Below are 22,507 nucleotides of genomic sequence, written 5' to 3' on the forward strand. Positions count from 1 at the left end.
AGCGAGTACCGCATAATGAGGTCAGAGATGTATAAGAGGGAGGTGTTGGTGATGACTATGAATGTGAGGGTGAGTAGGTGGCATTGTGTTCTTCAGACTATAGGGATCCAGGATAGGGATTTGAGGAGAATTGATGCAGGGATACAAGAAAATCGCGTAACTACGGCAATGGCTGTGTACAGTAGGAGGAAATTGCATTAGTCAATGCTGGAAGTAATGAGAGAGGTGGAGATAAGGGTTTTGGTAACGTGAGTGATAAAGAAGCATACTCTGACAATGGTTTAATGGAGGAGGTAAAGTGACAGCAGAAGGGACTTGTATATGTGGAGTAAAACTGAGGGTACAGTTATGGATGACCCCAAGATAGTGGGCATGGGGAACTGGGGAGAGACAATAAGGAGACGATGAGCTCAGTTTGGACATCCAAGTTATACATTGGAATTGAGGAGGGCCACCTCCTTTGGTGGCACAGCTTCATGCATGGGCAAAACATTTATTGCGGCAGGACTCAATGTGGGATTGAGTTTATATTTTCTTACATGTTTAAGGCTTTCTAAACGTAACCTTTTCCTTCCTCTGTGACATTTATCTGTTATTATGTAAATCTTACCATCATAAAATATAATTTGTGGGATTTCACTTTTTATGGTGCTGCATTGCTTTATTGAGTTGGCTTACGCCAGTGATAGTCTGATACACATCATCAGGAGCCAAGGGTGCATTCCTTCAGCCTTCAACAGCTGCACGCTACCCTTCCAGCCACAGCCACCACGTCCAGCAGCAGCATGAGGAAGATCCGAAGGTAGCGGGGCAAGCTGTCTTCGGCGCACAGTGGGGAGAACGAGCTGGATGAGCAGCTCCCGCCGCTGCTGGTGCTGTTCAGACAGGGGCTGTGCGCTGGCGGCTCCTCCTTAATGGGCCCGGTTACTGCGGGAGATGGGGGTAAGCCGCTCTGGGTGGCAGCGATCCAGTGCAGCACGATCTCCTTCTGCTGGCAACGCTCATCTTGCTCCCCCCAGCGCCTACAGCAGCCAGCACACCCAGCCTGTCTAACCTGAAGGTGGATCCTTCATAGCGGCAGCATCTCCCTCCCCAGCATCCGGCTACCCGCACCAATACATGGCACACTGCAGCAACACCAGCCCCACAGGCATGGATGGGGGTCGTGCTGGCTCCAGAGGTGCCAGAGGTGGGGGCTGCTGCCAGGTGATGGTGTGTGGCTGAACTGACATCTCTCCCCATCGTCCGTGTCCCCGGGGCCCCTAGCCCCATCTGCCATCATCACATGCCGTCACCCCCAGCTTGGGCATTGTGTGCCGCCCATCGGTGTGTTAGTAGTTACGTGTGCCCGGTGTTTGTGTGCTACATAAGAAGTACATGTGCAGCCTGGCAATGCTTTATATGCTCTTTAATGGACAGTTGGGATGGGAAGTGGGAGGAGTAATGAGTGTAGGGGAGGAGTCAGTAATAAATACACCGCCCCCCCTAAAAAAAAAGTCTAGATCCGTCCCTGCCACCTGCTAATAACATATCAGCAGGCATTTGTCAAACAAGTGTTAAAAGCTAAGGTAATAATATGGAATGTGATTGAGAGCAAAAGTGAGAAAGGACCAAGGAAAGGAATGTGCTGGGGGGAGGGTGGCAGGTGAAGGTTTGGAGTCCATCGCTAGCTTATACATGCAGTAGCAGTCAGCCATGGGTGGTCCTCCAATTCAGAACAAAGGGTAATTTTCAGAACACTTTGGAGCAGATGTAATAACCCTGGAGAAGTGATAAGGGCAAGGTGATAACGCAACAGCCAATCAGCTCCAATATGTAAATTTTATTTTGAACACACTCCACCCAAATCCAACTCTCTCTGCACTAGTCACATCTTCCCCCCACCTACATGGTTTTGCCCAGTTGCTTGCTTTTTTGCTTTACTTATGAACATTCATCAGGCATATAGGTTCCCCATGCACAATGATTTTCCATTTGTCTATGGATAATGAATGCCCTCTAATCCAAAAGGTCATTGAGAAATGTGATTAGTCAAGTTTAAACATGTTCTCTCCTCTTACTTGCATTGCTTTGTGTTGGTAAAACTGCATGATCATAATGAAGACATATTTGTTCCAATCACGCTGTCAGTCTCCAGCTTATTAGATGTAGGTCATTGCTTGTATATACATACATCCATTTATAGGCTGAGGACTTGTGGCTAGACATAGGAAGTAGGAAATGAAATTAAAGGAAAACAATAAACATTTTACAATAAGGTTCTATTTGAAAGTGGTGAGTTCTGGATGGCATTCTAATTACATAATTCCCTCCCTCCTTTAAAATATATTTGTTTTACAATTGGATCTTGTTGATAATCATATAGAATTTCTTAACTCTTGTATAAGGGGTCAATACACAGAGCTAGTGGGGGATTTGTTTTTGGTAAGATCATCACAAAGGACACGTGGACACCTGCTTAGGTTAGAGGGAAGGAGATTTCGCACACAGAGACGGAAAGGTTTCTTCACAGTAAGGACAATACGTATATGGAGTTCCCTGCGTGAGAGAGTAGTGATGGCGGACTCGGTCATTACTTTTAAGAAAGGGCTTGATAAATTCCTACTGTATAAGGATATACAGGGTTATGGTGGGTAAATCATGTACTATAGTAACAAAAAACGGAGTATTTCAGTTTACGGCTAAACACTCACCACAGTTAAAATTAGTCTTAGAAATATTTCAGTGTAGGAGATCACTAACAGGTTGAACTCGATGGACAAATTATCTTTTTTCAGTCTCAGAAATGTTACTATATGTAGCCTATGGGTGCAGTGCCCGGAGAAATATACTGTACTCTACTGTACACTATTGTGCAATTTATATAGAAAACTAACATAGAAACATGGAATTGGTGACCATTTGGCCCATCTAGTCGGCCCTAAACACATGAACACTTACACACTAGGGTTCATTTTTATTGGGAGCCAATTAACCTACAAGTATATTTTTGGATTGTGGGCGGAAACTGTAGTACCTGGAGCAAATCCACACAAGCATGGGGAAAACATACAAACTCCACACAGTTAGGACCATGTTGGCGATCGGACCCATGACCGACCCCCACATTAAGGCTGTAATGCTAACCATTACACCGTCCATATTGCCCACTATACAGTCCACTGTGTCATCATACACCTAGCCTCATTACGTCAAGATACTTGACATGCGACTTTTAAAAGCTGCGGCCGCTGCATCACAGCACTTTGTATACAGATTCAGTTGCACAGATATACAAATAATTCAGTGCAGTTTCGGGAAGCGGTTTTGACGTTTTGCATTGTGACTAAGTGCATATTTGAGCGAAAAAGATCAAAACCTCTGCTCAGGCCGAGATGCGCAGGGCATGGCGCTCCGAAAAGGGCGGTTTGGTGCGACCGCAGTAATAGCGTATGAGAACACATCTCTAAGTCTTATATGCAATGGTGAACGGTCAGGCATCATTAGGCATTCACTGCAGAGAGCTGCACTCCTGATCACATCTATTACAGATTGAGTCTACTATGTTGAAATTATACACTACAGCACAAATGTTCAACAATGTTATAGCCGTCATTTTCTGTCTTTCCTCATTTTGCTCTGTTTTTTTCTTCCCTTTAGCCGGGGTATGATGAGATCAACCCTGATTGGCAGAGCTCTGTGGAGAAAAGGAAAAAGATGAAAGGTAAATTAGACTTTAAGTACTTTGGCTTTTTCTAGAATAGAGTTCTTGAAGCTGTATTGACCCGAGAGAAAATTGGATTCTTTGAAGGATGTGATCATTTTGTGATATTGTTGTATAGGCTTTTTCCATGCCAAACATACAGGAACGCGAGTCACTTGTCGTCGTCCCCACCCCCCCCCAGCCCTCCCCATGATTCTCTGATGTGAAATGCTCTATTATTTAGCCAGTCATTTTTTATCTCCAGATGAATGCATTCAAATGTCATTGGGGCAGATGTATTAACCTGGAGAAGGCATAAGGAAGTGAGAAACCAGTGATATGTGCAAGGTGATAAAGGCACCAGCCAATCAGCTCCAATATGTAAATTAACAGTTAGGATCTGATTGGCTGGTGTCTTTATCACCTTGCACATATCACTGGTTTACCACTTCCTTATGCCTTCTCCAGGTTAATACAGTTTGTTACTGGGGACTTATGGCCAAGGCAGCTTGCTGCAATTGCAGGTGTAACCTGTCATAAGTGAGAAGATACCACGTGTGTGGTAGAGGCACCAGACCCTACCCGTTTGCTCCCTACAGCCTGGTCGGTACCTGGACATTTAGCAGTAAGCCAAAGACTGGTTCTGTTGTCAATGCTCCCCTTTGCCGCTAATTCGTTTACCTATTGTGAAGTCTGTGGTTGTAGTTTATTTGACAAATGCTGGATGATTCCATTCCAACCATACTGGGGAATGTAACAGATTCCTTGCATGTGGTCGCTAGACTGTTTAATATGATATGCGACACTTGTATATCTGTGTGCAACGGAGTCTGAATCTGTATATTAAAGAACAACAGAACTTGTCTGCCGCTGCATTGTAGCACTTGCTATGCAGTTTCAGACTCAGCCGTATATCACATTGATCAGTGCAGTCTATTCAAGGGGTTTTGTTGCATCACATTGCGAACAGGACCTGGCGCCTCGAGAAGGGATGTGTGTAGGGCCTATACCTCTGGCTTCTTGTACCTTATTACATTTACCCCATAGGCTGTGGGCAGTAAGAGATCCTTTCCACTATCCAAGGAATTGGCTTCCGCACCTCCACTGCTGGCTGGGGATGTTCATATATTTTTGTTATACTAAGGTTGGTATTTAACAAAATAACAGACATTGGTCCTAATTCAGACCTGATCGTAAAAGGCAACTTTGTTAGCACTGCTGGGGAGGGGAGGGGAGGGGAGGGGAGGGGAGGGGAGGGGAGGGGGGGGGGGGGGGGGGGCAGATATAATATGTGCAGAGAGAGTTAGATTTGGGTGGGGTGTGTTCAAACTGAAATCTAAATTGCAGTGTAAAAATAAAGCAGCCAGTATTTACACTGCACAGAAACAATATAACCCACCCAAATCTAACTCTCTCTGCAAATGTTATATCTGCCCCACCTGCAGTGCACATGGTTTTGCCCATCTGCTAACAAAGTTTCTGCTACGATCAGGTCTGAATTAGGCCCAATGTTTATAGCATCCCTAGCGCTGGGCAGGAACGGTATGGGGATGACAGTGTCTCAGCAATAAATAGGCGATGTTATGAATGGGATTAAACTCCTCTTGCAGCTGTTGATCATTGTCATAAATGTGTCCAGTTCCCCAGTGTTATTCATGTAACGGGTTGAAGTAATGAGGACAACTGGGGAAATCTTGGCTCATCTCATAGAGGTGTCTCAGGAGGCAGCCTTCATACCTGCACATGTTCCTGACAGATTGCCAGATGCCATGGCCCCCCTGGATGTGTGTATGTTGGACCTTTGTGATATTATACAGCAAATAGTGAGATAGCGGCAGAAGAGGAGAGATGCTTCTCTCCAGTATGCGTCTGACCTTCTGACGTTACCAAGAACTGTAGTAAATGCTTATTATTTCTATAAGGTAGTTTCAATTAGCTTCTTTGTAGCTACTGTTCCTATGTACTGTGTAATCTAATAGAGCTGACTTGGGTTTCTGTGTGTATCTGTTTTTTTGGTATAATTACTGTACATGGATTTTATTTTTATCTTCAAAGATGTTTCACTGGTTATACTGTATTTATTTTCCCGCGGAAATATGATTCAGGAGCCACTAATTCAGCAGAATCCATAGAATTTGTTTCTTGTTATTGTTTTGCTATATTTGGCACCTAAATCAGAGAAAATTATGCTTTTCAGGACCAATGAAACGTCAGGTACCACAATGTCCTTAAGAATGATATTGAGCGGATAGCCTTTACCCTGGCTAGAACTGATACTTCTTATTGTTCCTGGTTGGATTGTGTTTTCTATACGTGCACATCTAGGCAGTGCAGCAGTGAGACTTGGAGGAACCATGACTGTAGCTGCTTCTTATTAGATTAGTAATATAAAATGATCTTTCTCCTGCAGGGTCCACAGGTTATCCACAGGACAACATTGAGATATGAGGTAGCGACAGCGGATTGGCACCAAACGATCAAAGCTTTTGGCCTCCCAGAATGCAATGGGCCCGTCCCTATATCCCCGCCTCCTGGCTCAGGCAAATCAGTTTTTGGCTTGGTGCGGCAGGAGCTGGACCATAGTCAATGGGCTGCTGGTTTTTAGGAGCCATAAGTTTTTCTATTTTATTTTTATTGTCTTACTATTTTTTTTTTGTATGTGATCTTTCTAAAAAGCGTCTTATGCGTACCTTAGAAAGAGTCGCTCCAACAACTGCCCGCCAGTTCGTGACAACGTTTACCTACGTATACAGTGCTGTTTCGGCGGGCGTCGTGTAGGATGTACTAGCAAGTCCAGCAGACGTTACCAGGCTGTGGCCGGAGCACGGGGAGAAGGTAAGGCATTGGTTCCGCTTAGTAGGGGAAACGCGAGACACAGCTGCACTGTTTCGGGATGTAGACTACCAAACAGTCGCTGGCGCGTCTGCCACCTCGGGTGCACCAGCGCTAGGCCTCTGGGATCATAGGCTCCAGGGGTAGTATGATGCCGCGATCCCCAAGGTTGATGTCAGCAGTGGTGAGTAAGACACTCCCTTGGTCACCCCTCCCCCCGGTTCATGACCAGTTTCCTCCGAGTTTCCCGCCATGAACTGAGTTCCTGCTTCCATCTGAGACGCTGTATATCTAAAAGGATCCAGTCGCAGCATAGGCGACTGTATGACTGGTGCATCGGTGTTCACTTTAGGTTCAGGGGGCAGTTGTGTACACTAATAGCGTCTGGATCCACTCAGCGTTCACTAACGTATTGATCGATCCTGAAAGCGGGGTGAAATCTCCCTGTATCCCACTCTCCTGAGCCGGGTGATACAGCACTAAGTCTCTATCTACCTTTGAGTATGAATAGTTGGATAAGTGCCTGATGCATATGAGTCTGTAAACTATTGCTGCTGTTTCTTTCGCTGTGCGACTGAATACGATGAAACTCCTATATAATGTAATGCAGTACAGGTTGAGTATCCCTTATCCAAAATGCTTGGGACCAGAGGTATTTTGGATATCGGATTTTTCCGTATTTTGGAATAATTGCATACCATAATGAGATATCATGGTGATGGGACCCAAGTCTAAGCACAGAATGTATTTATGTTTCATATACACCTTATACACACAGCCTTAAGGTAATTTTAGCCAATATTTTTAATAACTTTGTGCATTAAACAAAGTGTGTCTACATTCACACAATTCATTTATGTTTCATATACACCTTATACACACAGCCTGAAGCTCATTTAATACAATATTTTTAATAACTTTGTGTCTTAAACAAAGTTTGTGTACATTGAGCCATCAGAAAACAAAGGTTTCACTATCTCACTCTCACTCAAAAAAGTCCGTATTTCGGAATATTCTGTATTTCGGATATTTGGATATGGGATACTCAACCTGTAATAGGTTTCTCCTACATACTTGAAATGTATCTGTAGTTGATTATGTGCTTATGTTGCTGCTTATACTAATGTATAACATGTGACTGATTGCTAGTGTGATTGCTGACTTTATTATAATCTGTCAGTTTCTGTGTATTCCGATCCTCAATGCTGGTGCAAGGCAGAGAGGGATCGGATTGTATGTCACTTTAACAAATTTTGAAGTGATTACAGTTACAAATTGTGCAGTAAACACTGTACAGGTGTGTGATTTATTTTTCATGTCTAAGAGAAACAAGGGTGAGGAGGAAACACTCTCCACAGCAGCACCTACACTCATTTCATGTTTGTCTTTCAAAGCTGGGTTAACCTCTCAGGATCTGGTTAAAAATGTATTATGTACAAATTGTTTTAGCTTTCACCAAAGGCTCTTGAATAATCCAAGGTAGGCACATGTTCAAGTTGAACCACCATGGGTTACTTTTGCACAGACATCCAGTATCTCTGAGCGGATAATGCCAGCTCCAATACCAGGAATAGGTTACCCTATTAACCCTTACATGCAACATTCCACGTGGGTTTTATCACATCCAGTACAGGAAATGGCATCCTCTCAACAAAAACAGGTAGAAAGGCAGTTGGTAAATAAATCACATAGAAACTACATCTTCACAGTCTACACATGTTTCAGATGAGGACTCATCGTACTCCATGTCTGCATACAGAGATGAGGATGAAGGCTTCAGCTCAGTAAACATACCTGAGCTAATTAGTGCTATGAAAACAATTCTATCCTTAGAGGAGGCAGCAGAGCCTTTGGTAAAATCTAAGCACCTGTGTTTAACCGTCCCAAAACAATAAGGACTGAGTTTCCTGGGTCAGAACAGTTCATGGAAATATTATGCAAGAGGCTTGGGTAACACCCAGTAATAAGTTTTGAATTCCAAAGAAATGGAATTCCCATTATCCTTTTCTAACTGGGGACTGTTTAAAAAGGGAGATGGCTCCCAAAGTAGATACGCATGTCATTCGATTGGTGTGAAAATCTACATTACCTCTGCCTTCAACATCATTAAATGATGTCACTGATAGTTAAATAAATGGTTTTCTAAAACCATTTTCTCTTTGTCTGGGGCAATCATTAGACCAGCTATGGCTTCAGCCTGGATGGCAAAAGCAGTGGCAACCTGAGTTGATGCATTGGAGGATGATCTTTCAATGGCATCGAGAGAGCAAAAATCCCATATTGCACATATCAAACAGGCTGCTATTTTTATGGTAAAATAAGGGTACAATTGCCTCTCAGGCAATTGTACCCATGGATATGGGTATGGGTACAATTGCCTCAGCAGTAGCAGCTCGCAGAGCGGTTTGGTTACGTACATGGAAAGCTGACTCAGAATCCAAGTAGGTTCTGGAGTCTTTGCCTTTTACTGGAGATATTCTTTTTGGTAAAGAATTAAACAGTATTTTGGAGTCAGAAGCAGACTCCAAGAAAGTAAAGTTTTCTTCCACACACAAATGTAAACCTAGATTTCCAGCTTTTCGGCCCTTTTGTACTCAAGGAAGAGCAAAAGGAAAGGGTTATGGCAAACAGTCTCAATCTGACAAGTCTGGTAAGACTAAAAAGCATTGGGCTACGATAGGGCTGGTTTCCAAATCAGAAGATTAGCCATCAGCCTGATGGTGCGGGCCACCACCTGGGGGACCCCAGGGTAGGAGGCCGACTTCTTCATTTTGCACAGATCTGGCAGCAGCCCACCACAGATGCTGGGGTGCAAGAACCGGAATCTCATGGTTATGCGCTTGCTTTCAAAAAACACCCTCCTCAAAGGTTTTTATTGTACAAGCCCGTCTTCAGTGGAAACGAAAGCCAGGGCTTTGCAAGAGGCAGTTCAGAAGTTGCTGCCAGTTCCTCCTGTGCAACGAGGACAAGGTTTTCAGTCCTACCTGTTTCTAGTCCAGGAGCCAAATGGGTCGTTCCAGCCCATACTTAATCTCAAAGTGCTGAACAAGTACATTTGGGTGCCTCCGTTTCATATGGAGACTTTACGTACCATTATTTTGGTCATGGAGCCAGGGAAATTTATGGTATCCATGGATATCCAGGATGCTTACCTACGTGTAACTATAGCAATGTCCCATCAGCGCTATCTCAGGTTTGCTATCCTCCAGCAACATTTTCAGTTTTAGGTTCTACCATTTGGACTGGTCAGAGCTCCCAGAGAGTGTTCACCAAAATGATGGTGGTAATGGCATCTTATCTCCGTCAACAGGGGATTAAGATTTTTCCATACTTCGACGATTTATTAATCCTGGACCGATCTCAGGAATTGCTGCAGTGTCATCTGCAACAGACAATAGCTTGTTTGCAGAGACACGGTTGGCTCATAAATTGGTCAAAGTCACTTGGGGGCTAAGTTGAATATGGGTCTTCAGAGAGTAATTTTACCTCTGAACAAAATATCCAAAATTCAGTCAAGGAATCTGGAGCAGACGGCAGTTTTCGACTTCAATTGAATATACCCCATAGAGAGGTATGCTGTATCTTACAATGGTGTCTGCATATTATGGAGATTGTGAATTTTTAATGGGGATAATTTACGCCTAAATTTTCAATACAGTTTTACGTATGGTGGCCAATCTCGGGATCGGGATCGGCTGGATCCCTGGATTTTGTCCTAATATTGGCTGGAATTCAATCCAGCGGATTTGGGGATTAGCCATTACCTTTTTTTATTTTATATTATTCAATGCCAGGGCAGCGTTGAGCATCTACAGCAGACTCAGACGCTGTCTGGCTCCACCTGCCCTTCGGCTGTGTCCACTGCGCAGCATGATGTGATGCAATCGCCCCGTTTTTACCTCACCATGCCGGGCCTCATCACCCGCAGCAAGTGGATCCTCCCCCCCACCCGTCCTGAGTTGTGTGGGCTGGGCAGGGCGGGGACATTGAAAAATTTAAATTTAAAAACAGCAAATCAATCCTGGGTATCCCGGGATTGATCATTTTTCAATCCAGATTGCTGAGATTGAAATAACGGCCCGGAATTGGCCAACCTAGTTCTACGCGAGTTCTAACAAGTATAGTCAATTGTATGTCCCTTATTCTAGATACAAAAATACAAAATGATAATAATGCAACAATTTTTGCATACTGGTTATAACGACTATATTAGGAATATGGGTTTATACTAGTGGTATTATAGTAGGGTTTGTTTACTCCTCTTCCTAAAACTGGGCAACCCTCCTGCCAGTGAGGATAGTAGCCATCTATATCCGATATTTGACTTACCAAACATATCAATTAACTTGCAAATCAAATTAAATGGATGAACGTTTTCTAGCACAGTGTCATGTTGAAGCTAAGCATAGACATCTATTTTCCTTGCCTCACATAGGTGCTCCATAATTTCATGGTGTAAGGTGGACCTGTCCTCTCCACATCATATTACCAAACATAGAGACTCTAATGATTTCATTTATTTAGCCCCTACGGCACATGGGGTGGTGACGCGTTCCTCCTCAGTGCTATTGCAGAATTCAGCGGGACAAAGCAAGGAGAAACGGATCCAACAAGGGAGTCAAGAGGATATAATTGCCAATAGCTATTATCATTAACCTTCCTATATACACTATATATACTGTATATAGATACCATTATCCTCAGTGTGTGTGTGTGTGTGTGTGTGTATATATATATATATATATATATATATATATACATATATATACACACGCACACACATATATATATATATATATATATATATATACACACACATACGTCTGATAATTTACCTCTATGTATATATATATATATATCGATCCAGATGGAACGGCACTCGGAGACCATAGAAAGTGGAAAATTTATTTCACGTCATTAACGTTTCGGGGCAGCAAGCCCTGTCCTCAGAATGAACACAAACCTCTGTATGTATCTTCTAGGAAGGCACTGGGTTATGTGAATTGAAGGAATATATGTAACTGCTTACCACTGAAATTAGATAATGTCTGTACTGGAAATAAAACACCAAAACGCTAAAGCTTCCCCTTAATTACAAATGAACCCTCAATAATTGATTGTATACACATTCGTGTTTTAGTACTTGTCAGAAGCAATGGCTGTGTAAGTGCAGGGATATAAATCTTTTCCCAGCCTCATGCAGATGCAGCAGGCTTTCCTCCAAGGTGTCTGTATATCCTGCTCCTTGCATTCGTTTTGTCCTGTGTTTGACATGTTTGCCAGTCTCTGAAGAGGAGACACATCCTCATAGCATTACGCTGCTAGCATTTGTAGTCGGCATAGTGCTTTGGAATGACGTGCAGTCCTAGGCTTGAACCAAACATACGGTAATACAGGTTGAGTATCCCTTATCCAAAATGCTTGGGACCAGAGGTATTTTGGATATGGGATTTTTCCGTATTTTGGAATAATTGCATACCATAATGAGATATCATGGCGATGGGACCTAAATCTAAGCACAGAATACATTTATATTTCATATACACCTTATACACACAGCCTGAAGGTCATTTTAGCCAATATTTTTTATAACTTTGTGCATTAAACAAAGTGTGTCTACATTCACACAATTCATTTATGTTTCAAATACACCTTATACACACAGCCTGAAGGTCCTTTAATACAATATTTTTAATAACTTTGTGCATTAAACAGTTTGTGTACATTGAGTCATCAAAAAACAAAGGTTTCACTATCTCAATCTCACTCAAAAAGGTCCGTATTTCGGAATATTCCGTATTTCGGAATATTTGGATATGGGATACTCAACCTGTAGTAGCTTTAAAGCTGTGAATATAAATCTAATCAAACAATAGGCCGTACCTCCACTTTCCCTGAGACGTGTCATGGGAGTCTCCTGCAGCTGCGGTTTTCTTCTTGACGCAAGCCGGAGTCAGAGATAGACATAGTTCATACAGCAGCTGTGTCTTTGTAGCAGCTGCTGTGCTAAAATATGCTAATGCAGCAGGAGATGTCTTGTGTAAATAGACGCCTCCTGGCGGCCACTCTGATCTGCTGCTGTGTCAGAAGACGCAACAATGGATAATCTACGTGAATATCGGCCATCTGTGCAACCCTCGGGTCACTTTGGATGGCCGGTGTAAACAACAGTTACCACTGTCCTCTTACTGGCTACAGATGTCCTTCTTACACCAATGTCCCATGTTGGAGGACAACCTTTCCTAGGCCAATTCACAAGTGTGTTCTGATTTCATATTGATGGACTTGGCAGTGCTCAGGGGGACATTAAATCTCCTTGTCACCTATCCATGCTTGGTGATTTTTCAGTCCCTTCTTTTAGCAGGTTTGTTTTGAATATTCTGTGATATTTACGATGAAACTTCTCTGTTTGAGTGCCACAGCTCTACCTTTGGACCTCTCACAAACAGGGGTATTTATTCCTAAATAATTGAGATACTTTTATGATACAGAGAGGACATCTAAAATTAACCGATTGCACCAAGGTCTGTGAAATCATACCCTTCTAATAAGCTACCTCTGCTGATTCCTGCCGCCTGTGGCTACGCGGCTGCCGCTATTGGTGGTCATTCCGAGTTGATCGCACGTAGCAACTTTTTGCTGCTCGTGCGATCAACTTGATGCCGCCTATGAGGGAGTGTATTTTAGCATAGCAGGGCTGAGATCACTTGTGTAGTCCTGCTATGCTAAAAACGTCTCCTGCAAAACATGACCAGGGTCAAACCTACTTACCCTGTGCAACGGATCCAGCGATGAAGCTCCCGGTATTGACGTCAGACATCTGCCCTCCAAACACCTGGACACGCCTGCGTTCGGATCTCCACGCCCAGAAAACGGTGAGTAGATGCCCCGGAACGCCTCCCCGCCGTCAATTTTCTTGTGATCGCTGCTGCGATCACTTTCAGCTATGGCAGCGTCGCTCATCTCCAGGCAACGACGCGCGTGCGCATTGTGGGCACCGTGCAGCTGCAGTCCCAACCCGTTCGCACTGCAGCGTAGAACCACTGCGTGCGAACGGGTCGGAAGACCCCTATAGTACCATGAAAAGGTATTCAGACCCACTAATGTGTATTAACATTCTGTTAACAAAATGCTGACACTTCCATAGGCACTGAAGAACTAGGACTTTTTGGCACAGATCCACAAAGTTCTGACTATTATGTTAAATTATAATAAATATTCCAAACCCTTCCCATGAATCACTCAAATAAAAAATTCAATACAAAGAATAGATGAAAAAAATAAAAATAAAGAATCATATACTGTACAGTACTTGTCCGAGAGAAAGCAAAACACCATCTAGAGGAGCCTGAAGAAGGCCTCCTAGTGGTATGATGTCACCAAAGCGGATGCTAAGACATGAATTGGAAAAATCACACGCTGCACAGGAGCCAGGTGCCACCAGCCCCTACCGTGGCGGCAACAGAGATAGCGTCATGTTATGGGGAGGCTTCTCAGCGCCTGAGACTGGCAGGATCAATATTATGATTATTATTATTACATTTTATTTATAAGGCGCCACATGTGTTTCGCAGCGCCGTACAAAGGACAGTACAGGGAGACAAAACATATCATTACAGTAAATAAATAACAGAAGTAGAGTACAGGTAACAGAGCACCACACGTTCTCAAGACATAATACAGCTAAGATGTAAGTATTGATGGAGTGATCATCGTACTACTAGAGGCTGGTGGCCATAGATGGAGATGAGCCTTTACTAGCAGGATAAAGATGGTCGTTGAGTAGGGGAGAGCTGCGAGTGAAATGTGCCGAGACGAGGGCTTAGATGACAAGAGGAAAGAGGGCCCTGCTCTGAAGAGCTAACAATCTAATGGGGAGGGGCGACAGACAGATGACAAGAGGTGCAGGCAAGTGGGAGGTAGCCTGATGGCAGTATGAAAGCAAAGCTGAGATGTTCACGGCAGGAGGCAGGGGGGTGGAGGCGTGGCTTCTGCACTGGGTTATGCATCGGTAGGTTATGCTTTGATGAATAGGTGGGTTTTTAGTGCCCGTTTGAAGCTTTGCAATGTCGGGGAGAGTCTAATGGAGCGGGGGAGTGCGTTCCACTGAAGGGGTGCAGCACGGGCAAAATCCTGAACTCGTGCATGGGAAGCAGTGACCAGGGCGGTGGAGAGGCGACGGTCATTAGTCGACCGTAGGGGGCGGGAGGGAGTATGAAGGGAAAGGAGGTTGGAGATGTAGGGAGCAGTGGAATTAGAGATGGCCTTGTATGTGAGGGTGAGGAGTTTGAAGAGGATTCTGTAGGGGAATGGGATCCAGTGTAGATTTTGTTGAAGGGGAGTGGCAGATGTGGTGCGGCGGGAGAGGAAGATAAGCCTAGCTGCGGAGTTCAGGACAGATTGGAGGGGAGCAAGATGGGAGCAAGCGAGGCCAGTGAGGAGGACATTGCAGTAGTCAAGTCGTGAGATGACCAGTGAGTGGATGATGAGTTTAGTTGCACTCTGGGAGAGATATGGCCTGAGCAATGTTGCGTGGCTGGAAACGACATGATTGTGCCAGAGCTTGGATGTGGGGTGCAAAGGAGAGGGAGGGTCAAGAGTAACGCCCAAGCAGCGGAGTTGGGGAACGGGGGAGATGGTGGTGTTGTCAACAATGATGGAGATATTGGTCGGGGGTGTTGCTCTGGATGGGGGGAAGATGATGAGTTCAGTTTTGTCCATGTTGAGCTTTAGAGAGCGTTAAGACATCCAGGATTGCGGAGAGGCAGCTGGAAACCTGAGAGAGGACAGAGGGGGACAGATCAGGAGATGAGAGGTAGAGTTGTGTGTCATCAGCATAGAGGTGGTATTGAAGGCCAAATGAGTTAATGAGCGCACCCAGGGAAGAGGTATACAGGGAGAACAGAAGGGGTCCAAGGACAGAACCCTGAGGGACACCAACAGGAAGGATGGAAGGGTGTGAGGTGGTGCTGGAGGCAGACACAGAGAAGGAGCGGTTAGTGAGGTAAGAAGAAAACCAGTCAAGGACAGTGCTAGAGAGGCCAACGTTTTGGAGTGTGCGGAGGAGGAGAGGATGATCTATGGTGTCAAAGGCAGCAGAGAGGTCCAGAAGGACAAGCAGAGAGAAGTGGCCCTTGGATTTGGCCGAAAGAAGGTAATTGGTGACTTTCACCAGGGCAGTCTCAGTTGAGTGGAGTGGGCGAAAGCCAGATTGTAGTGGATCGAGGATGGAGGTGTCAGAGAGGTAGCTTGTGAGACGGCTGTAGACTAGTCGTTCAAGTAATTTGGAGGCGAAAGGGAGAAGAGAGATGGGGCGGTAGTTAGTGGGTGATGAGGGGCCGAGGTTGGGTTTTTTGAGAATAGGAGAGACCAGAGCATGTTTGAATGGTGAGGGGAAGATGCCAGTGGAGAGGGACAGGTTAAAGAGGTGAGCAAGGTGGGAGCAATAAACAGTTGAATAGCTCCTATTACAGACCAGTCCAGGACTGGAAGCTGCTACCCTCTGCTACAGGGATGGAGTTTGTCTTTCAGCAGGACAGTGATCTGAAACTGACAGTAAGACCTGCACTGAAGAGAGTTCAATTGAAGAAAGTTGATGTCACTGAGGGGCAGATTTATTATTGATAACGCGCCAGCCAATCAACTCCTAACTTTCATGTTGAAGGCCGGGTTTGAAAAATGACAGGAGCTGATTGGCTGGTGCGTTATCACCTTCTACTTTATCACTTCACCAGGCTTAATAAATCTGCCAGTGTGACCCATCATTATTAAACTATAAGACCGTAAGCTTGCTGTGTCTATTAATACTCCCCACTCCCTATTTTACTAAGAGGGAAGGGTGTATTGCTTAGCGTTCGCTTTATATATATATATATATATATATATATATATATATATATGAGAAAGAAAAAAATGGAGTGCTAAAGAGCGCCTAATAGTGTTTAAGTCAGATAATTTGTGTATAAACAATTCACCCTGTGAGGCATGGGAAAATAGAGAGAATTAAATGAATTTAGATAAGAGGAAATAACTTAGCTTCTTTTAAACATCTTCAGTTTGGTGGCACTTTTGAACATGTAAAATTAAAAGAGAAACAAACATAGTGTGTACTGTCTCATAAATGTTTGCAGCAAGCCCTTAATTAGGAACCTTGCTGGTCCCAAAAATCATAACAGGGCATTTTAAAAAATAGACAAATTTAATACATATTTCTCTAACGTCCTAGTGGATGCTGGGGACTCCGTCAGGACCATGGGGATTAGCGGCTCCGCAGGAGACAGGGCACAAAAATAAAGCTTTAGGATCAGGTGGTGTGCACTGGCTCCTCCCCCTATGACCCTCCTCCAAGCCTCAGTTAGGTTTTTGTGCCCGTCCGAGCAGGGTGCAATCTAGGTGGCTCTCCTAAAGAGCTGCTTAGAAAAAGTTTTTAGGTTTTTTATTTTCAGTGAGTCCTGCTGGCAACAGGCTCACTGCAACGAGGGACTTAGGGGAGAAGAAGTGAACTCACCTGCGTGCAGGATGGATTGGCTTCTTAGGCTACTGGACACCATTAGCTCCAGAGGGATCGAACACAGGCCCAGCCATGGAGTCCGGTCCCGGAGCCGCGCCGCCGACCCCCTTACAGATGCCGAAAAGCGAAGAGGTCCAGAAACCGGCGGCAGAAGACTTTTCAGTCTTCATGAGGTAGCGCACAGCACTGCAGCTGTGCGCCATTGTTGTCACACACTTCACACCAGCGGTCACGGAGGGTGCAGGGCGCTGCAGGGGGCGCCCTGGGCAGCAATGAGAATACCTTGTTCTGGCTAAAAAATACATCACATATAGCCCTTGGGGCTATATGGATGTATTTAACCCCTGCCAGGTCTCACAAACTCCGGAGAAGAGCCCGCCGAAATAGGGGGCGGGGCCTATCTCCTCAGCACACAGCGCCATTTTCCTGCTCAGCTCCGCTGCGAGGAAGGCTCCCAGGACTCTCCCCTGCACTGCACTACAGAAACAGGGTAAAAAAGAGAGGGGGGGGCACTTTTTTTGGCGTTTTTGATATATATTAAGCTGCTATAAGGGAGACAACACTTCTATAGGGTTGTTCCTATATATTTATAGCGCTTGGGTGTGTGCTGGCAAACTCTCCCTCTGTCTCCCCAAAGGGCTAGTGGGGTCCTGTCTTCGATAAGAGCATTCCCTGTGTGTCTGCTGTGTGTCGGTACGTGTGTGTCGACATGTATGAGGACGATGTTGGTGTGGAGGCGGAGCAATTGCCGGTAATGGTGATGTCACCCCCTAGGGAGTCGACACCGGAATGGATGGCTTTATTTATGGAATTACGTGATAATGTCAGCACATTACAAAAATCAGTTGACGACATGAGACGGCCGGAAAACCAGTTAGTACCTGTACAGGCGTCTCAGACTCCGTCAGGGGCTGTAAAACGCCCTTTACCTCAGTCGGTCGACACAGACCCAGACACGGACACCGAATCTAGTGTCGACGGTGAAGAAACAAACGTATTTTCCAGTAGGGCCACACGTTATATGATCACGGCAATGAAGGAGGCTTTACATATCTCTGATACTGCATGTACCACAAAAAGGGGTATTATGTGGGGTCTGAAAAAACTACCTGTAGTTTTTCCTGAATCAGACGAATTGAATGAAGTGTGTGATGAAGCGTGGGTTAACCCCGATAGAAAACTGCTAATTTCAAAGAAGTTATTGGCATTATATCCTTTCCCGCCAGAGGTTAGGGCGCGCTGGGAAACACCCCCTAGGGTGGATAAGGCGCTCACACGCTTATCAAAACAAGTGGCGTTACCGTCTCCTGAAACGGCCGCCCTCAAGGATCCAGCAGATAGGAGGCTGGAAACTACCCTGAAAAGTATATACACTCATACTGGTGTTATACTGCGACCAGCCATCGCCTCTGCATGGATGTGCAGTGCTGGGGTGGTTTGGTCGGATTCCCTGACTGAAAATATTGATACCCTGGATAGGGACAGTATTTTACTGACTATAGAGCATTTAAAGGATGCATTTCTATATATGCGAGATGCACAGAGGGATATTTGCACTCTGGCATCGAGAGTAAGTGCGATGTCCATATCTGCCAGAAGAAGTTTATGGACGCGACAATGGTCAGGTGATGCGGATTCCAAACGGCATATGGAAGTATTGCCGTATAAGGGGGAGGAATTATGTGGGGTCGGTCTATCGGATTTGGTGGCCACGGCAACAGCCGGGAAATCCACCTTTTTACCTCAGGTCCCCTCCCAACAGAAAAAGACACCGTCTTTTCAGCCGCAGTCCTTTCGTTCCTATAGGAACAAGCGGGCGAAAGGACAGTCATATTTGCCCCGAGGCAAAGGAAAGGGTAAGAGAGTGCACCAAGCAGCTTCTTCCCAGGAGCAGAAGCCCCCCCCGGCTTCTGCAAAGCCCTCAGCATGACGTTGGGGCTTTACAAGCGGACTCAGGGGCGGTGGGGGGTCGACTCAAGAATTTCAGCGCACAGTGGGCTCACTCACAGGTGGACCCCTGGATCCTGCAGATAATATCTCAGGGTTACAGGTTGGAATTCGAGAAGTCTCCCCCTCGCCGGTTCCTAAAGTCTGCTCTGCCAACGTCTCCCTCAGACAAGGCGACGGTATTGGAAGCCATTCACAAGCTGTATTCTCAGCAGGTGATAGTCAAGGTACCCCTCCTACAACAGGGAAAGGGGTATTATTCCACACTATTTGTGGTACCGAAGCCGGACGGCTCGGTAAGACCTATTCTAAATCTGAAATCTTTGAACCTGTACATACAAAAATTCAAGTTCAAGATGGAGTCACTCAGAGCAGTGATAGCGAATCTGGAAGAAGGGGACTTTATGGTGTCCCTGAACATCAAGGATGCTTACCTGCATGTCCCAATTTGCCCTTCACATCAAGGGTACCTCAGGTTCGTGGTGCAAAACTGTCATTATCAGTTTCAGACGCTGCCGTTTGGATTGTCCACGGCACCTCGGGTCTTTACCAAGGTAATGGCCGAAATGATGTTTCTTCTACGAAGAAAAGGCGTATTAATTATCCCTTACTTGGACGATCTCCTGATAAGGGCAAGGTCCAGGGAACAGCTGGGGGACGTAGTAGCACTAACCCAAATAGTGCTGCAACAGCACGGGTGGATTCTGAATTTTCCAAAATCTCAATTGACCCCGACGACACGTCTGCTGTTCCTGGGAATGATTCTGGACACGGTTCAGAAAAAGGTGTTTCTTCCGGAGGAGAAAGCCAAGGAGTTATCCGAACTTGTCAGGAACCTCCTAAAACCAGGGAAAGTGTCTGTGCATCAATGCACAAGAGTCCTGGGAAAGATGGTGGCTTCTTACGAAGCGATTCCATTCGGCAGATTCCACGCACGAACTTTTCAGTGGGATCTGCTGGACAAATGGTCCGGATCGCATCTGCAGATGCATCAGCGGATAACCTTGTCGCCACGGACAAGGGTGTCTCTTCTGTGGTGGTTGCAGAGTGCTCATCTGTTAGAGGGCCGCAGATTCGGCATACAGGACTGGGTCCTGGTGACCACGGATGCCAGTCTGAGAGGCTGGGGAGCGGTCACACAGGGAAGAAACTTCCAGGGAGTATGGTCAAACCTGGAGATGTCTCTTCACATAAATATACTGGAGCTAAGAGCGATTTACAATGCTCTAAGCCTGGCAAAACCCCTGCTTCAGGGTCAGCCGGTGTTGATCCAGTCGGACAACATCACGGCAGTCGCCCACGTAAACAGACAGGGCGGCACAAGAAGCAGGAGAGCAATGGCAGAAGCTGCAAGGATTCTTCGCTGGGCGGAAGATCATGTGATAGCACTGTCAGCAGTGTTCATTCCGGGAGTGGACAACTGGGAAGCAGACTTCCTCAGCAGACACGATCTACACCCGGGAGAGTGGGGACTTCATCCAGAAGTCTTCCACATGATTGTGAACCGTTGGGAAAAACCAAAGGTGGACATGATGGCGTCTCGCCTCAACAAAAAACTGGACAGGTATTGCGCCAGGTCAAGAGACCCTCAGGCAATAGCTGTGGACGCTCTGGTAACGCCGTGGGTGTTCCAGTCAGTGTATGTGTTTCCTCCTCTGCCTCTCATACCAAAAGTACTGAGAATTATACGGCAAAGGGGAGTAAGAACAATACTCGTGGCTCCGGATTGGCCAAGAAGAACTTGGTACCCGGAACTTCAGGAGATGCTCACGGAAGATCCGTGGCCTCTACCTCTAAGACGGGACCTGCTTCAGCAGGGACCGTGTCTATTCCAAGACTTACCGCGGCTGCGTTTGACGGCATGGCGGTTGAACGCCGAATTCTAAGGGAAAAAGGCATTCCGGAAGAGGTCATTCCTACACTGGTAAAAGCCAGGAAGGAGGTGACTGCACAACATTATCACCGCATTTGGAGAAAATATGTTGCGTGGTGTGAGGCCAGGAAGGCCCCCACGGAGGAATTTCAATTGGGTCGATTCCTACATTTCCTGCAAACAGGATTGTCTATGGGCCTCAAGTTGGGGTCCATTAAGGTTCAAATTTCGGCCCTGTCGATTTTCTTCCAGAAAGAATTGGCTTCAGTTCCTGAAGTCCAGACTTTTGTAAAAGGAGTACTACATATACAGCCCCCGGTTGTGCCCCCAGTGGCTCCGTGGGACCTTAATGTAGTTTTGGATTTTCTCAAATCCCATTGGTTTGAGCCACTCAAATCGGCGGATTTGAAATATCTTACATGGAAAGTAACCATGCTACTGGCCCTGGCTTCAGCCAGGAGAGTGTCAGAATTGGCGGCTTTATCGTATAAAAGCCCATATCTGATTTTCCATTCGGACAGGGCAGAACTGCGGACGCGTCCTCATTTTCTGCCTAAGGTGGTGTCAGCGTTTCACCTGAACCAGCCTATTGTGGTGCCTGCGGCTACTAGCGATTTGGAGGATTCCAAGTTGCTGGACGTTGTCAGGGCATTGAAAATATATATTTCAAGGACGGCTGGAGTCAGAAAATCTGACTCGCTGTTTATACTGTATGCACCCAACAAGCTGGGTGCTCCTGCTTCTAAGCAGACGATTGCTCGTTGGATTTGTAGCACAATTCAACTTGCACATTCTGTGGCAGGCCTGCCACAGCCTCAATCTGTCAAGGCCCATTCCACAAGGAAGGTGGGCTCATCCTGGGCGGCTGCCCGAGGGGTCTCGGCATTACAACTCTGCCGAGCAGCTACGTGGTCGGGGGAGAACACGTTTGTAACGTTCTACAAATTTGATACCCTGGCTAAAGAGGACCTGGAGTTCTCTCATTCGGTGCTGCAGAGTCATCCGCACTCTCCCGCCCGTTTGGGAGCTTTGGTATAATCCCCATGGTCCTGACGGAGTCCCCAGCATCCACTAGGACGTTAGAGAAAATAAGATTTTACTTACCGATAAATCTATTTCTCGTAGTCCGTAGTGGATGCTGGGCGCCCATCCCAAGTGCGGATTGTCTGCAATACTTGTACATAGTTATTGTTACAAAGAAATCGGGTTGTTATTGTTGTGAGCCGTCTGTTCAGAGGCTCCTACGTTGTCATACTGTTAACTGGGTTCAGATCACAAGTTGTACGGTGTGATTGGTGTGGCTGGTATGAGTCTTACCCGGGATTCAAAATCCTTCCTTATTGTGTACGCTCGTCCGGGCACAGTATCCTAACTGAGGCTTGGAGGAGGGTCATAGGGGGAGGAGCCAGTGCACACCACCTGATCCTAAAGCTTTATTTTTGTGCCCTGTCTCCTGCGGAGCCGCTAATCCCCATGGTCCTGACGGAGTCCCCAGCATCCACTACGGACTACGAGAAATAGATTTATCGGTAAGTAAAATCTTATTTTCTGAAACAAATATAGGTAACAAACGTACAAGATAAAAACATATAAATGGTTTATCTGTCCGCTATGGATAATTAGGGATAGGTAGCAAGTCCCTGTCCCATATACATTCAATATA

General features: G+C 45.6%; 1 protein-coding gene across 3 annotated transcripts in view; it reads left to right on the forward strand.

The window, feature by feature from the left end:
• NBAS (NBAS subunit of NRZ tethering complex) overlaps nucleotides 1-22,507 on the forward strand; it is a 1,316,984-nt gene that overhangs the window by 247,570 nt on the left and 1,046,907 nt on the right. For all 3 annotated transcript variants that reach the window (XM_063915380.1, XM_063915382.1, XM_063915381.1), the window contains exon 13: nucleotides 3,640-3,703. In XM_063915380.1, coding sequence (XP_063771450.1) covers nucleotides 3,640-3,703 — 64 coding nt within the window. The remainder of the gene's footprint in view (nucleotides 1-3,639; nucleotides 3,704-22,507) is intronic.

Source organism: Pseudophryne corroboree, chromosome 4, assembly GCF_028390025.1.
Source record: "Pseudophryne corroboree isolate aPseCor3 chromosome 4, aPseCor3.hap2, whole genome shotgun sequence".
Classification (NCBI taxonomy): Eukaryota; Metazoa; Chordata; class Amphibia; order Anura; family Myobatrachidae; genus Pseudophryne; species Pseudophryne corroboree.